At 34.6% G+C, this 17,381-nt stretch overlaps 1 protein-coding gene across 1 annotated transcript; it reads right to left on the bottom strand.

Annotated features, from left to right (window-relative positions):
• Nucleotides 1–2,752: 2,752 nt before the first annotated feature.
• LOC150034706 (uncharacterized) lies at nt 2,753–3,124 on the bottom strand. The gene has a single exon (XM_090316824.1). It carries the CDS (start codon nt 3,122–3,124, stop codon nt 2,753–2,755), a length of 372 nt encoding a protein of 123 aa, XP_090172950.1.
• Between the last annotated feature and the right edge of the window lie 14,257 nt (nt 3,125–17,381).

Raw genomic sequence — 17,381 nt, 5'->3', positions numbered from 1 at the left:
CATCTGATTTTGGACCTAAACTTGAGGTGTCTGGACCTGCGTGGGTGGAATTCATTGTGACTGAGTATGCTGGGCTATCTACTCTGCCACAAGGATCTTTAGTTATCTCATCACTACCCTCTTAACAACTTCTCCTGTAAAGGCGTAGTCGTCTTCTGGTTTCAACTTCTTAGTTGAGTTCTCTACCATCCAGAGCCAGAAGGGTCACTAGTAGGCAAGGGATCTTCCAGTTCAGGAGCATCCTAGACTTTTGGATCTTGAACTTGTGGATCTTGAACTGTCGAATTTCGTCCTCCTCTAGTAATCCTGTAATTGCCTTTTCCTCTAACTCATACCATTTCCTAACAATCATATGTAACATGTCCTCAAAAAAATTTTCATTAAGAAAACATGTCAATTACGATCATAAATCCAACATTATCTTGTGCATATTATTCTAGAGACTTTTCTTAAGGGACATATGTGACGATGACGTAGAATTCGTTACTGTGCCATAGGGACATTCTGGACTTACATAGTAAATCAGTCTACATAACCCAAAACATGGGCTCTGATACCAGTATTAATGTCCCGACTCCTTAGGATTTGTACTAGGTCGTTACTACATGCATGCATAATTCTCAAAATAACACTTTTAATGAATTGGCTTAACCAAATAAAGGATATATGGATTTTATTAAAACTAATTAACTGAAAATCATCAATCAGGGTATCTTTAATTTAAACATAACCTAACTAAAACAACTAAGAAAGCAAACATCGAAAGTTTTCTAAATTCAATTACAAACCCAAGATTTTAAAACATGAAAAAAAAAACATGAGCGAAAGAATCTGTCTAGTCCTACTGGCACGATCACGGTTCCTCCTGTCATTCGTCGATGTACATTTTCCCTTACCTAAAAACATAACATAACAAAGCATGAGTATAAAATACTTAGTAAGTAATCCCACTATCAGGGTCAGGCTATGCACATATGTCCAATAAATGCAATATATAGGTGGGACATACATATAATTACTAAATCTTGGATGACTATCTAGTGAATGATTTAACTTAACCTAACAAGCATCTTGTGGCTCCAAAGCTGATTAACATAGTAGGGAACCCGTCGGCACATGGTAACATAGTAGGAAACTCATTAGTTTTTGGTAACATGATAGGAAAATCATAGGCTCCTGGTAACATAGTAGAAAACCCGTAGGCTTTCGATAACATAGTATGAAACGTAGGCTTCCGGTAACATGGTAGGAAACTGATAAGAATGGACTCTCCTTCTTATTTTATTAATAGTAGGGAAGAATTAGAGGGATTCCTTTTTCTCTTATCAATCTCAAAATATGAGATTTGATTACAAAATCCTCAATGCCTCCCCATGGGCTCACTCTCTCCTACAAATAACCTCCTCTCCTTGTGGTCCCTCCCCTTTTCTCTCTCTTTTCTGTTTTGATCCCCCTCTCTAACTAACAATATTCCATATCCATTATTTACTTTGATATTTACTCGTTTTTCTTCTTTTTCTTTCTTCTTTGGTAAACTTTGGTTATCAAGGGCTTATCAATACTTGCCCCCCAAAGAGCCACCTTGTCCTCAAGGTGGAAATCAGAGAATTGATCCTTGATCACATCTGGAAGCTCCCATGTTGCCTCGATATGGTCTCCGTTCTCCCAACGAATCAGTACTTCTGTTTGTTGATCCCTAGAGTGTGATGTTTTGATGCCTAATATTTCAGCAGGCTGTGTTATAAAGCTCAACTCTTCCGTCAGATTAGGGGGAATCGGTATTTGTGGTAAATTACAACCAACTTATTTTTGAAGGAATGATACATGAAATACAGGATGTATACTGGTTCCAGCTGGTAGGGCAAGCTTGTATGCTGTCTTCCCAATACGGTCGATAACCTGAAATGGTCCTACAAACCGTGGTGCCAGCTTTGGATTTTTATGTTTAGCTATAGATGACTGCCTGTAGGTTTAAGTTTGAGGTAGACCTAGTCCTCTAGGCAAAACTCCACATCCCTCCTCTTAGCATTCGCCGATTTCGTCATCCATTGTTGGGCTTTGTGTAGGGAGTTCTTCAATTTGGCTATCATTAGGTCCTTATCTCGCAGCTGGATGTCAACTTCATTGACTAAGCTTGAATCATTTGTATACCCGAGTACTGGTGGTAGGGGGCAGCCATACAAAACCTCGAAGGGGGTGGCTTGGGCAGATGTGTGAAATGAAGTATTATAAAAAAATTCAGCCCAAGGTATCCACTTAGCCCAATGTTTAGGATTATGTATAGTAAAACATCTCAGATACATTTCAATACCTCGGTTAACTACCTCTGTTTGTCCATCCGTCTGGGATGGTAGGCTGTACTTCTACATAATCTAGTTCCCATCACATGGAAGAGTTCTTCCCAAAACAAGCTAATGAAGATCTTGTCACGGTCGGATATGATGCTTCGAGGATCACCATGTAGTCACACAATTTCCCTAATAAATACTTCAGCCACAGACCGAGCAAAAAATGGGTGTCTTAAGGTGATGAAATGGGCGTATTTGGACAAATGGTCTACTACCACCATGATGGTATCGAATCCTTCAGACTTGGGCAGTGCTTTAATGAAGTCCATGGAGATATCTACCTATACTCTATCTGGAATTGTTAATACTTGTAGGAAACCTGCTAGTGCAAGGGACAAGTATTTGGCCTGCTGACAAATCCCACAATTTGCCACATACTGTTGTACCACCTTCTCTATTCCCTTCTAATAGACTTCCTTAGACATTCTTTGATAAGTTTTCAAGCTGCCTTGATGTCCTCCGATGGGGGTGTTATGGAACTCAGGTAGCAATAGGGGTATTGTAGGGGAAGTAGCTGGAAGGACAATTCTCCCTTTGTAGTAAAGCACTTCACCTTTCAGACTATATCCGGTAGGGGTTGGTTGGGCAAATAGTAAAGCTTGTCGTATCCCATTTAGTTCCTCATCTGCACCCACCTGCTCAACGTACACTACTATATTCAGCCCTTGTATTACACTTAGCATCCCTAGTTCCAGTGAAGTAGGTAATCGGGATAGGGCATCTGTTGCAAAATTTTCAGCTCCCTTCTTATACTCAATGCTGAAACCATATCCCATAAGTTTGGCAATCCATCTCTAATACTTCCCGGCAATTACCCTTTACTCTAGAAGGAACTTCAAGCTTTTCTGGTCTATCCGGACTATGAAGTGTCTCCCTAGAAGGTACGGACTCCACTTTTGAATGGCAAACACCATAGCCATTAGTTCCTTTTCATACACTGCCTTAAATCGATGATTGGGGGGCAGAGCTTGACTGAAGCACACCAGTGGCCTTTTGTTTTGCATTAACAAAGCTCCCACTCCTACACCTTATGCATCCGTCTCTACTATAAATGGTTCGTTAAAGTTGGGTAATCCCAACACTGGTACAGAAACCATGGCTGATTTGAGACATTGGAACGCTTCCTCCGCTTCCTCACTCCATTGGAAACTTCCCTTCTTCAGTAGCTGAGTCAATGGCAAAGCTATGGTGCCATAGTTGGCCACAAATTTTCTGTAGTTTTCGGTGAGACAGAGGAAACCCCTAAATTCCTTCACATTACGTGGTGTAGGCCAGCTACTCATAGGTTCCAGCTTAGATGGATCGGCCGATACTCCATTGGTAGAAATAATATGTCCCAAATACTCAATACTCACTGCCCCAAACTGACACTTCTTCCAATTGGCTACCAGCTGGTTGTCAATCAACACTTCCAATATAGTTGCTATATGACTCATCCAAGACCTACTATAGATCAAAATTTCATCAAAGAAAACCAACGCGAACTGACGGAGATATGGTTTAAGGATTTCATAATTGCTTGAAAAGTAGATGGTGCATTCCTCAACCCAAATGGCATCACCAAGAACTCGCAGTGGCCCTCATGTGTTCGAAAAGCCATTTTGTGGATGTCTTTTGGGTGGACTCAAATTTGATGATAACCTTATTTTAAATCAATCTTTGAGAAGATTGTGGCACCATATAACTCATCTAATAACTCATCTATAATAGGAATAGGGTACATATCTAGTATGGTTGCACTATTCAGAGCACGGTAGTCTATGCAGAAACGCCAACTCCTATCATTCTTTTTAACCAACAAAACTGGGCTAGAAAAGGCATTTCGACTTGGCTGAATGATTCTTGCCATGAGCATTTTTTCACCATCCTTTCGATCTCATCTTTCTGAAATTGAGGATACCTATAAGACCTCACATTGATAGGTCCAGCTCCCGGAAGAAGCTCAATGGTGTGCTCTTAGTTTCGTTAAGGAGGTAGCTCTGCTGGAGTTTGAAAAACCACTTCGAATTTCTTTAGTACTTGTTGGATTTCCGGTGGTATCTCAGTGTTATTCTTCATTGTTTCAGCCTCATTGTCTTCTTCTTCCTCTGCCCTGCCTCGGTTAAGGTCTAAACCATTCAATTCAATCAAAACTCCATGGTCTCCTCCCCTAATTGCCTTGGCCATGGATTTCAATGATATTTCTGATTTCACCAAGCCTCGGTCTCCTTGCAATTGGACTGTCCATTCTTCCACCTTGAACTCCATTGTTGATAATTTGTAATCAAAGATTATTTGCCCAAGAGTTTCTAGCTACACTACTCCCAAGATAACATCCACACTACCCAACGATAGAGGAAGGAAATCTTGAATAATGGATAGATCAAAGATGGTAATATACACACTTTGCACACTCCCGCAGCTTGAACTGCTCCACCCGATCCCAATACTACATCGTAACCTTTAGAGGGTGACATGGGTAGCTGTAGTTCTGTGACTAATTCGGAAGTAATGAAGTTGTGAGTTGCTCCTCCGTTAATCAATACAACCACCTCCCTTTCCCCAATGATTCCCCTCACCTTGATCGTTTTTGGTGAACTTAGTCTGGCTAGTGAGTTTAGAGACAGATTCACGATCTCCTTTGCATCCTCCGGTGTTGTTCGGTTTGGTTTGTATTCAACTATATCCGGTTCTTCCCCTTCCTCTGCTAGGTCTTCCCCCTCTTGAACAAACATGAACTGCAACTCTTTTTTCTTACAACGATGGCCAAAACTGAATTTCTCATCACATCTAAAACACAGTCCCTTATCCCGTTTCTCCTTCATCTCCACATCGGAAAGCCTCCGGAATGAGCCACCAGCAATCCCCTTCGTCCCTGTTTCTCCTCATGCAACAATGGTGGTAGACGACCCGGTCGAACTCCCTTGGTTTGAGTTGATTGTAATGGTTCGATTAATCGGGTTACTCGACCCGCGGTTGCTTAATCCACCCCCGTTTCCCCCCGTCTTTGCATGCGGGTTGTGGATCCCCTCTGACTCGGCACCCTTGCCTAGATGCCTTTGCAACATTTAGTCTTCCTCGATCAATTGGGCAATTTGCATTTTGGCCTTCAATCCTTTGGGCTTCAACTTCCTCTTCTCACTTTGGATCTCTTCTTTAAGCCCACAAAGGAATTTACTCTCCAAAGCCTCATCGCCCAACTCTTTCAGCCCAGCCGAGTATCTCTCAAACTTCCTCCGGTAGTCCCTCACCGACGTCTCTTGCTGTAGTCGCATCACTCGGGCATAACTATCTGCTTCACTCGCCGGCCGGAATCTTGTTAAAAAAAACTCTCTGAATTGCGACCAGCTACTCACTAGCGACTGATCGTCCTCCGTTGATACCAGTCGTGTGCTTCCCCCTCCAAACATAGGACCACCGCATCCAACTTGTCTTTCTCCGATAGCAGATTTACAACAAAATACCTCTCTACCCGGTTTAACCATCTGTCTGGATTCTCGTCTTCTTCCCCTTTGAAGATAGGTACCTCCAATTTCCTCAGCCGCATATCAAACAACGGTATCTCCTTATTCGCAGGTGCGTGTATTCCCTCTTCATTTACTATTTTGGATGAAGAACCCTCTGTTACTTGATTTCCTTTGTCTGTTGGAGTTCTCTCCGATGATGGCGATTGCATCTCTAGATTGCCCATTGTTTCAATTTTCGACAGCACTAAAGCCATTTGAGCCGACATGCTACCCATCCAATCTTTCACTTCTTTAGCTTGTACTGCCATCCTTTCCTCCATCTCCAATTGTTTTTCTTCCATTGTAATTAATCGAGCTTCCATCTTCCCTACCATGCCCAGGTGAGTGCTCTGATACCAGCTGATAAGAATGGACTCTCCTCCTTATTTTATTAACAGTACGGAAGAATTAGAGAGCTTCCCTTCTCTCTCATCAGTCTCAAAATATGAGATTTGATTACAAAATCCTCAATGCCTCCCCATGGTCTCACTCCCTCTTACAAATAACCTCTTCTCCCCATGGTCCCTCCCATTTTCTCTCTCATTTCTGTTTTGATCCCCCTCTCTAACTAACAATATTCCCTATCCATTATTTACTTTGATATTTACTCATTTTCCTTCTTTTTCTTTCTTCTTTGGTAAACTTTAGTTATCAAGGGCTTATCAGAAACCCATCAGTTTTTGGTAAGATAGTAGTGTTAGAAGAGTAAATTGTTACTCTTATCTATAGATAATCATGTTTTAGTAAATTTCATAACATAAATCATAGTATATACCCCATGGTCCCATACAAAATCATATCAGTAACATACTAAGATCATAATCATATGAGTCACATACTTTAATGGTGGTCATATCCGTAACATACTTTAATCAACATGCCCACAAAAAAATTATAGTCATATCGCGCTTCTCAATTCATCTAGCCATATCTACCAAATCCAGTTGTTTGGCTTAAAGACGGTTCTAGTAGTAAGATTACTTGCAATTTAAGCCCAAAATAAGAAGCAAATCAATGTTACTCTTGGCCTAGCTAGAATCTTAGATTAAGTCCCTATCAAAACCATAATCGAATTACATTCCAAGCTTAGAACGTAATTCCAAAAATACAAATCAACTTATATTCCAACAACATACCCAATTGCAAATTGGACCAAGAAGTTAACAATGAAAAAAAAAAAAAAAAGCTTGCTTCAAAATCACTTCCAAACTTAGATACAAATGCACATAAACTAAAATTTAAAAGTAAAACCCAAATTTTCTGAATCAACCACACTCTAAAAGGTTCCAAAGTCCCAATCCTTACCAAAAATTATGTCGAAAGTATTAAAATCGACTTTTGACGCCGTTGAACAGCAAGTTAATTCAAAGATTCCAAACTCCAATCTACAGTCAAACATTGTTGGCAAGCAAAATTTAATCCAAAGATTAGTAGATACTCAATTACAATAAAAAAAATTCACCACAAAAGAACCAAGATCTTACCTAAAACACCAATCTGGCAAAAACCTAAAGGCAGTGGCAGTGGTGACGACCCACATTCGGCTAGAACCGTACCAATGACCATTGACGTGAAGTGAGTGGACAAAGAGACGGTTTGGCGAAGAGGGTCTAGAACTTTTATCGGCTGAGAGGGAGAGAGAGAAAATCGACGATGAAAGAGAGATCAAATGTTATTGACGAGGGTCGCGACTGATCGGTCGAACGTCATCGAGGCTTACGAGCGGGCGAGCGCTAGTCTACGACATTACGGTTGCATGAGAAAAGCAATCGGGAGGGGGGTTGTGTTCCTTTATGCAGGTTGGAGGGGAAATTTTTCACAAAATGACCCAAAAACCAAAAACTTTTCTACCCATGACCTTTTCCTAAAAATTTTTCTACCACTGACCTTTTGCCTATGCAAAATTTTAAAATTATCCTCAATTTTAAAAAGCCTTAAGATCATTTAGTATCTACGCCTCTATGAATACTTTACAATGGTAGGTCCCTTCATTTCCTTCTCATAGAATTTCTCTTCGAAGAATTTTCTCTCAAATTTTCTCCTGTTTTCTCTCCAAACTTTAGTCGAGCACTCCTCGTAGGTTTCTTGTCAGTCATCTCTATGCACTTGCTACCATCATCGTGATTTGAAAGGTATGAGACTCTTCTCCTTAAAGAATGGATGTTGATATTTGAGATTTGACTATCTTTTGGGGTTTAATCACGTATTTATTCGTAATCAATCATTAAGAGAATACTAAGGGAGCATTTCAAGAATACAAAGTGAGCATTTAGATATTACTAAAAGATCAAATAAATATTACTAAGCAACCAAATAAAGAATACAAAGCAATCGTTTAGATATTTATTGTATGATCGTCTATGTTTATATCTGGCGATCATTTAGCTATCTGTTATGTGATCGTTTAGCTAACTGTTACACGATCGTTGAGATATCTGTTATGCAATCTGCTAGTTTGTGTTATGCGATCGTTTAATTTTTGTTATGCGATTGTTTATCAATTGTTGTAATGTACATGCTTTTTAGATTGGTAAGATGGTCGTCTTTGCTAAGATATATTTTCCTGCTCAATTTCTTTCCAAGTCCACAAAATTTCTTATGGGATTAAGAATAAGTTGATAGAAAAATAGATGAGACTATATAGGAAAACAGTCTTTGGTCCACTGTTGGATATAGATCTTGCTTTTAATGGACAACTTTTGCACCATGTTCTGTTAAGGGAGGTAGCGGATGCAAACTCGGATGTTATATCATTCAACATTCTTGAGAAGAAGGTAACATTCTCCCAAAACGATTTTTATTTGATAACTGGGTTGTGGTCGACCAATGAAATAGTAGAAAGAGAAACAAGTGGTGAAAGGATGGGATAACTCATTGTTGGACCGAAGGACCCAAATGAAAAGGATAGTTCTTGCAAGGATGTGGAGACATATTCGAGAAGTTCAATTTTACTAATTACGAAGATGATGTCAAGGTTACATTGGCACTATTCATTGAAATGTTGATGATTGGAAGATACAAGAAAACCCGATTCGATGTGAATATATTTGGGATTATCGATGGCCATGAAGTCTTTATACATTATGACTAGTCTTCTCTCTTTTATAAACATACATTAAATAGCATGAAGACTATTATGCGTGGGAAGAAGGAGGTGTATGAATCAAAGAAAGCAGAAAAGCACCATGTCTCATATTACTGTATAAAGGGATTCACACTTGCATTCCAGGTATACATACATATAATTTTTTTTTTTAAACTTTTTAACTTAACTTAAAAGAACTAATATATATATATATATATAAACTCCTAAATTATTTTTCTCTTTTACCTGTAACTTCAAATATATATATATATATATATATATATATATTTGATGAAGTTAACATACAATTAACAGAAGAAATCGAAATCATTAAGCACTTTAATTCATCAATTTTAGCAACTAATCAAGCATGCTCGTATCGGAAAAAAAAAAGCATTTCAGAAATTACCTTTGAAGACTTCAAAAACTCTTCAAATTCCAGCTTGATTCTCCTCAGCAATTCGTAGTAGACCACCACTTGATCTTTTCTACTATTCTCTGGGACCTAAGATTAATTTATGGGAATCAAAATGAGTTAAATTGATGGAATTTAGAGAGAATTTTTCTGATTTTCAGTTGAACATGAAGAACACTTTCTTCATCAATATTTCTCCCAAGAAGTCAGTTGAGCAGGACCTTAATTTCTGCAACAATTAGCTTTGGTTTTAATCACGATTCTGATGCAATCTAATTGCATCAAAAGGTGACAGCACCTACTTGGAACTTGAAGTGGAATTATGTGTCTAAAGTAGGATAAACCCACTTATTTGAAAAAAAACCCATTTTCAAATTTAAAATCAATTCTATTTAAAACATTAAATTAACACAAGAATTTTCTAAATTTGAATTTTCATAAAATTTAAATTTTTAATTTATAAATAATTGATTTAATTGATTATATTAATTTAATATCAAATAATAAATTAATTAAACACCAATTTCACAACTAAGAATCCCCATTCATGTAATTAATATTTAAATCATATTTAAATATTATCCGATTCTCCAATCTCATTTAATCTAATATTAAACGTATAACTATATCGCATATAATTACTAATTCTCTTAATTTGAATTTAAACGTTTCAAATTAAACTCATTACTCTATTCTAAGGTTTATTTCGTTTGTGAGTGAAGGAGTAATATAACATGCAATGGAAGAATTCAGAATCAATAAACACGTAAACTATATTTAATTTGAGTTTTAAACATGCTACTCATGAGATTTTCATAAGAGGGTTTGAACAAGACAATACCTTTGTAGTTCTCTTCATGATTTCAACATAATCTCCACAAGTTTGAGCTGGATTCTTCAGATAGACCACCAACAAGATCTTCTCCACTATGCTCAAGAAGGAATGTGTGGTGGAAACACTCTAAACAAGCTGGATTGAAGATGAACTTGAGAGAGGGTGTTAGGGTTTTTAGTTTTGCAACAACTTGGATAGAAATCTCAGAGATCTTCTTCAATTCCATGCATGAAGCTTCATTATATAGACTCACTTCATACATTAGAATATGGCTGCATGTAGGGCAGCTCCTACTTGGTATTGATTGAAGAACTCATGGTGGAATTTGGTGATAAAATACATAAAAGTCGTTAGTGGATTTTTCCAACTTTTGGGAAAAATCCACTAACTCAAATCAAGTTCAATTCTTTTTAAATAAAACTATTTTATTTGAAAAACTAGTTTTATAAAATTTAATTCAAAATTAATTTAAATAAAACTAATTTAATTAATTTAATATTTTAATATTAAATTAATAAAATATTCATTCCACCAATATGATTCAAATTCATATAATCAATATTTAAATCATAATTTAAATATTAATTGATTCTCCTATCTCGTTTTAATTTAAACGTATTTAATTGCATCGTATACAATTAATTGAAAACCCTAAAACTGAATTTGAACATTTCAAATTCATAACCCTAATTCAAAATTCATCCAATCAATACTCAATTCATTATTTCAATTTATGAGCTAGTACAGGGACCTACTGGACCTACAGATCATGAGCTCCAACAATTTGTAATCAATTGGTTAAACTCTTTAAACTAAATTAATTACTTTTTGTTTACCATCAAGACAACACACTATAGCTCGATAGTTGCACTCTACTCACTGTAGATGCATTTTTGTCCATGTTAACCAAATAAGTAAGTCAATCCTTCAAAGTTGTTCGTATTTACAGCTGGGTCAAAATTACCGTTTTACTTCTATAAATACATCTTGTTTCTTAAGCTCCCACTAACCCTCTAATGAACAACTAATTCATAATACCACTTAAACAGGAGTTCATAGCTAGCTCACGATTAAGATCATGTTACCCTAGGTTACTTTAGTATAAAATAGTTAGTTTTAATAGTAAACGGTCGCTATAAACAAAAATGACTATTTCGTGGTCCAGTATTTATGCAAACTCATTGCATAGGATGCCCCCACTCATATGTCTCTACATGAATGATTTGTGGATCACATCATTTGTATTACCTATACAAAATGGGTTACATATATTTGTGTTACCAGGATGAGATATCCAATTTCATCCATATACTTATAGACCATTTAGGCTATATACTATTAACATGATCCAGTTTATGTCACTACATAGAGTTAAAGTATTCATACTATAGCCATGGATATGTTTACTGGATTTTCATAATAGAATGCAATATCAATCAACTTTATCGAATAAGATACTCAATAATATTTTATTGATGAATAGAATGTTTAACACGAAATTTACGAACTGCGAGTTCTAGGACATTCCCAATAGTGAGCTAGTAGGGAGACATAATGGACCTACAGATCATGGGCTCCAACGATTCATGATTAATCAACTAAACTTTTTAAACCGAACTAATCAATATTCGTTAACTACTGGATCACTCCACTAAAGCACAATAGTTACACTCCCCTCACTGTAGATATAATTATGTCCACTCGATATAACCATAATTAGTAAGACCATTCACAGGTTGTTCATAATAATCACTGAGTCAATAGCTGTTTTACCCTTGAAATTACATCTTGCTCTTTAATTCGTACTGATCCTTTAATAAGCAATTGGTTTGAGATCCAATCATTAAACCGAGTCCCTATCGGGCCAATGAGAGGGTGGGATCCCTTGTTCAAGACTTGGAGTTAGCACTTAAGGGAACTGCATCTCTACTATCCCTACAATCGGGTAGGAGTGAATTTCATATTGCACCATATGTTCCCAACTATCTATCTGGTCTTACCCCTTAAATGGGAGGCTTATTGAGCCAACACTCACCTATGAAAATCTAAGGATAATCCTAAATAAATAGAAGTTCATAGTTAGCTCAAGATCAAGGTCAAGTTACCTAGGTCATCACTTTGAAATAGTTAGTCTTAAACAGTAAACAATGTTATAAAGTAAGAATGACTTTTTTCTTGGTCTTGTCTTATACAAATTCATTACATAGGACTCCCCCACTCGCATCTCTCCAGATGAACGATTCAGGATCACATCGTTTGTACTAAATACAAAATGGGCCGTACCCAATAGTGTTACCAGAATAAGGTACCCAACCTTATTCATATACTGTAGACTGTTATGGCTACTTACTCAAACTTGATCCATTCTTATATCTCCACATAAAATCTAAGTACTCATGTAATAGCCATGGATCTTAGTTTATTGGAATTAGTTTTTAAAAGTGCAATTTTACATATTCAATAACAGTTTTATTGAATAAACCTCAATAATATCTTTCTTGTAATAGAATATGTTTAATATTACAAACTGTAAGTTTTAGGACATACAACCTAATACATACATATATATATATATAAACTCCTAAATCCAAACCATATTTGGATTTAATTTAAAATATGCATACAAATTTTCTTTTCTTCAGATTTAATTTTACATTCTTCCAAGAATCTCAATTCTCCAAATTTATTTATCCAACTTTTTCTTATATTAAAAATAAAATTTCCAAATCTCCACTGATTTCAAATAAAATCCCACCAACTGAAATTATATTGAATTATCTTAATCTTTATAGTTCAATTTGTCTCATAACTCAAAATAACACCCAAATAATTTAAGATAGTTGAATTAAAAATTATCTAAAAATTTGGATTGTTACATCAATGAGTTGATATACCAAATATGAAATATATAATTCAAAATGATATACTTCAAATGGATTATATCCATTGATAAGTTGTAAAGAGTTTAACCATAGAGAATCTCTTAAGTATCTCATCAAATAAATGGACGATTCATTAAATTGTGAAATGTTACCCCACCATAATATGATGTGTTTCTAGTGCCAATAAAAATTAACTCATCTAATGATATCTAACATCTAGAAAACTGCCAAATAAAAGGCGTACCAAGCTAAAATATCACAAGTATCGCCTCATCTCGGACCATCGCAAGGAAAATGATAATCAAAATCCGTTTTATCCAACATTAATATTTCAATTTTATATTAGTACTAATTCAGAATGCCTTTCAAGTATATATCATTAAGTGTATCAATAGGATATACATTCAAAATGCAAAACAAAGTATTATATTCAATAATTTGTCAGCTCTCATTCAAAGTGTTGATATAAAATATCATAGTTGTGTATCAATAGTATAATATTAATAGTTTACTAAAATTTGGTGGTTGCTGCCTTTTGCACTGCATACCGTTGAGGCACTAGTCTTCTAAGGGTGTTTTTGGTAATTTCATATCCTTTTGACCTAGTAGCTTCATTAAGGCTTCAAATTGATTTGTTTTAGCTTTGTTTTCTCTCTAATACCCAATTCTACCTCCAACTTGCTTGACCTATAAAATAATCAATTCAACACATTAAATAACATAATGATCTCGAGTGAAGCGATGCACGAGATAACACATTTTAAATGTTACTAGTTAGCTAGATCATCCAAAAGTAAATAGTATACACCTTAAATTAAAACCTATCCAATTCCCGAATATTTAGCTAATCAGCAACTTTTGATCATTGGAAACGATGCCAAAAATATGATGTGCGAATGCACATGTCAAGTTATAATATAGTAAAAAAGGCCTTGAAAGATCGAGTATCATCCTCAGGAGATCAAACTAATAGATGAATTTAGTTATTCTAAAATTATGTTGACTTTATTTAAGGATTAGAAACAAGATGTGTGATGATTATAACTAAACTAAAAAAACAATTATCAAATTTCAAAAGTAAATATGTATTCTAGGGTGTTGATTTCATTATTCAATTTATTAAACCATGCATAGGTTCTATGAAATCTTGTGTCATTCATATGTTTAAATCTAGAAACTAGAGTCTTGATTATTATCTCAATCTTTTCTCATACAAACTTAATTGATTACTAATCTCTTGAAATCAAATTAAAAAACATGAATGACATTAGACAATGTCATAATCAATTTTCATTATTAACCTAATTCTTTTCATGATAGCTTAATAATTATTCAATATTGGTAGGTCTAATTAAACATATAATCTATCAAGTTGAACATTTAACTAGCACGCATTGATGATCAATCAATATAAAAGAGCACAATAATAATGAAAAACAATCAAATCCACATTATTCATTAAAAATCTAAACAATGGATTATCCATGAATAGGTTCATTAACACTCTAGAACTAATAAGTCAAATCACTCATTGTTGTCAAAAACATATTTCCATACACTTTAGCAACCATACAATCGAGAGATAGAAATTCAAAAGAGTAAGGAAAAATACTATCAAAGTGAATTCCCATTGTTGAAGGACATTGGCCAACCTTGATTTGTACCGCGAGATAAACGAACGATGTCTAAGCTTTCTTCTCACTTTTTGACGTTTTCTCTACAACCAAAATACTCCATGACATTCCAAAATTCGATTTGATGGTCAGCTAAAAATCCTAGGATAAATAGCACACTTTCTAAAATTACACTCGTCGTGAGGCTAAACAGCGCCGCCTATAGTGTTCCTTAGTGTTGCGACACTACTTACACAAATAAAAAAAAAATTATCGCAGCGTCGAAACGTTGCCATAATTGGTGCTCTCGAGTTAGGGCACCTTCTTTAGCATCCTTAGCCATGTTTACATCCTTACTTCATGGATTTAGCTATTTTCTTGTCTTAGGCAAAAAATGGACCCCTTTCACTCTATTGAACTCCAAATCTCATTCTCTTGCTTAACTCCAAAAAAATCACTGGCAAACAACATGAATCCTATAAGATTAAGTAAAAATTAAAAAACACTAAATTAGAGACAAATAAACCACTTTTCTAATGCTTTTCACGTGTGTGTATTGAGATTAGTTTGTGCTAGTAGGATGAGATTATTGGGTACAAATTTAGTTTTTCATATTATCAACTTATATTTATATCTTCAAAAGGTATTTTTGAAGAATTTCTATGTTTTGTGTATCTTAAGTTTTAAATTGTCATTGTTTCGCAGAGTTTCGAGCTTCTAATCAAAATAAGAATAGTTTTCATGAAATTATTTTCTTGTTAACCTACCACTCACTGGATTTTTAAACTCAAATTCTTTCCTTAAATATCTCCACCAGGTATATATTGAAGTTCCAACGAGCCTAGTGGAATTTGGATCTGCCACTAGTTTATTTAGACTACACAACATCGCATAAGCATTGTACTATTATTTTCATTTGTAAATTAAGTGGCTAGCCTTACTTGAGATACTCGATAAACAAGAACTTGCATGTTCTTATCCAAGAGTTTCCATGATGTGGTTTGAATCTTTTTAATTGAATTTCATCAAATAGTTTTGCCGTGAGGCATACCTGGTTGTTCATTAAACAAACATTTTTGCAACGTTTAAAGGGTACGTTTTCCTATAGGTGTGGTTTATCTGATTTCCAAAGAAAAATCCTATAAAATATTTCATCGATTTTGGATAAATAAAGTTTAGAATATTTGTAATACATAGTAGAATAGTAGAATAAGAGAACAAATCTTAAAATATATTACATCTTTAAAATATTTATAAATATGGATGAGTTGACTAGTCAATATTTGATTTTTTTTTCAAATTTCCAATTTTGCCCTCCCTTCTCTTATCTTGTTTTACATTTTTTTTAATCTTTTTATTTTCTCTTTTTTTTTTTTTTGCTTATTCCCTCCATTTTTTCATTTTTTCATTTTCTTTTCTTTCTCATTTTTTGCTTCTTCCCTTTCTAGTTTTTTTTATTCTTTCCTTTATCCGATTTTTGCTTCTTTCCTTTATTTTTTATTTTCTTTTATTTTCTTCTCTTTTTTCCTTTCTTTTTTTTTAATTTTATTTCTTTCTTCAGTTTTTGCTTGTTTCTTTTTTTTATTTTTATTTTCTTTCTTTGGTTCATGCTTATTCCTTTATTTTTGTTTTTATTTTCTTTCATTTCTCCGATTTTTGCTTATTTTCTTTTTTTTATTATTTTATTTTATTTTCTTTCTCTGATTTTTTGGTTCTTTTTTTTTTTTTTGTTTTTCTTTCATTTATTTGGTTTTGCTTCCTTTTTATCTATTTAATTTTCTTTCCTTTCTTCAGTTTTTGCTACTTATTTTTCTCTTTTTTAAAAATTTTTCTATCATTTATTTGATTTTTTTTTCTTCTTCACATTTTTTTCACAAGAAATATAAGGTTGAGTTTCGTACCTAATATTTGAAAGTACTCAATTCATAACTGATTTAACACCAACAAGCCAATCATCAAGTTTGATTATGATAACAAATAATAAATATAAATAGCAAATGAAAGTCTATCAGTGATAGCTACTAATATTTTCTATCATTGATAGCTTAATCTTTGATTATATTTTTATAGTTAATAGCCACTTATAGAAATCTATCGTTGATAGCTAACTTAGTGAATTTAATTAATAAAGTTGAATCTCAAACTAAAATATAAGTGAAATGCCTATAAGTTATCACTAATAGAATGTTCATCGGTGATAGAAACTATCAATTAAAATAAAAGGGACTTATAAATGTTTGGGAAGGACAAGAAAGGGGTAAAAAAGAGTTTAGTGGCTATGATTGATATAAGCTACTACTAATAGCATGTTACCAGTGATAGAAGCTAATAGTAATAGCATGTCATCGATGATAGAAGCTACCCGATAGAAAGCTACCCGATAGCACATTATCGGCGATAGAAGCTACCATTGATAGTACGTTATCAGTGATAGAGAACTATCACTGATAATATGATATCACTGAGATCATTGATAGAATCTTATCAGTGATGTTATCAGTAAAAGAAGATATCACTGATAACCACAATATGAGTGATGTTAGTGATATCGGTGATAAAACTTAGGTGATATCTATATATCGAGTTTCTTTCAAATGTGATAACTAGTTATAAAAGTCTATCATTAATAGCCTTAAGTGTTAATATTTCAACGTTGATTATAATTAATGAAAGTCTATGAGTAATAGCGACTGATAGTTGCCATCAGTGATAGCCATG

The sequence above is a fragment of the Benincasa hispida genome, chromosome 8 (assembly GCF_027475165.1).
Source record: "Benincasa hispida cultivar pf3 chromosome 8, pf3_genome.v1.1, whole genome shotgun sequence".
Classification (NCBI taxonomy): domain Eukaryota; kingdom Viridiplantae; phylum Streptophyta; class Magnoliopsida; order Cucurbitales; family Cucurbitaceae; genus Benincasa; species Benincasa hispida.
The sequence above is the reverse complement of the archived record's forward strand: the minus strand, read 5'-3'. Positions and strand labels throughout refer to the sequence as shown.

What these genes read in the sequence shown, in the direction of transcription:
- LOC150034706 (XM_090316824.1), bottom strand. Translation starts at nt 3,124, where the DNA reads ATGGGATATGGTTTCAGCATTGAGTATAAGAAGGGAGCTGAAAATTTT.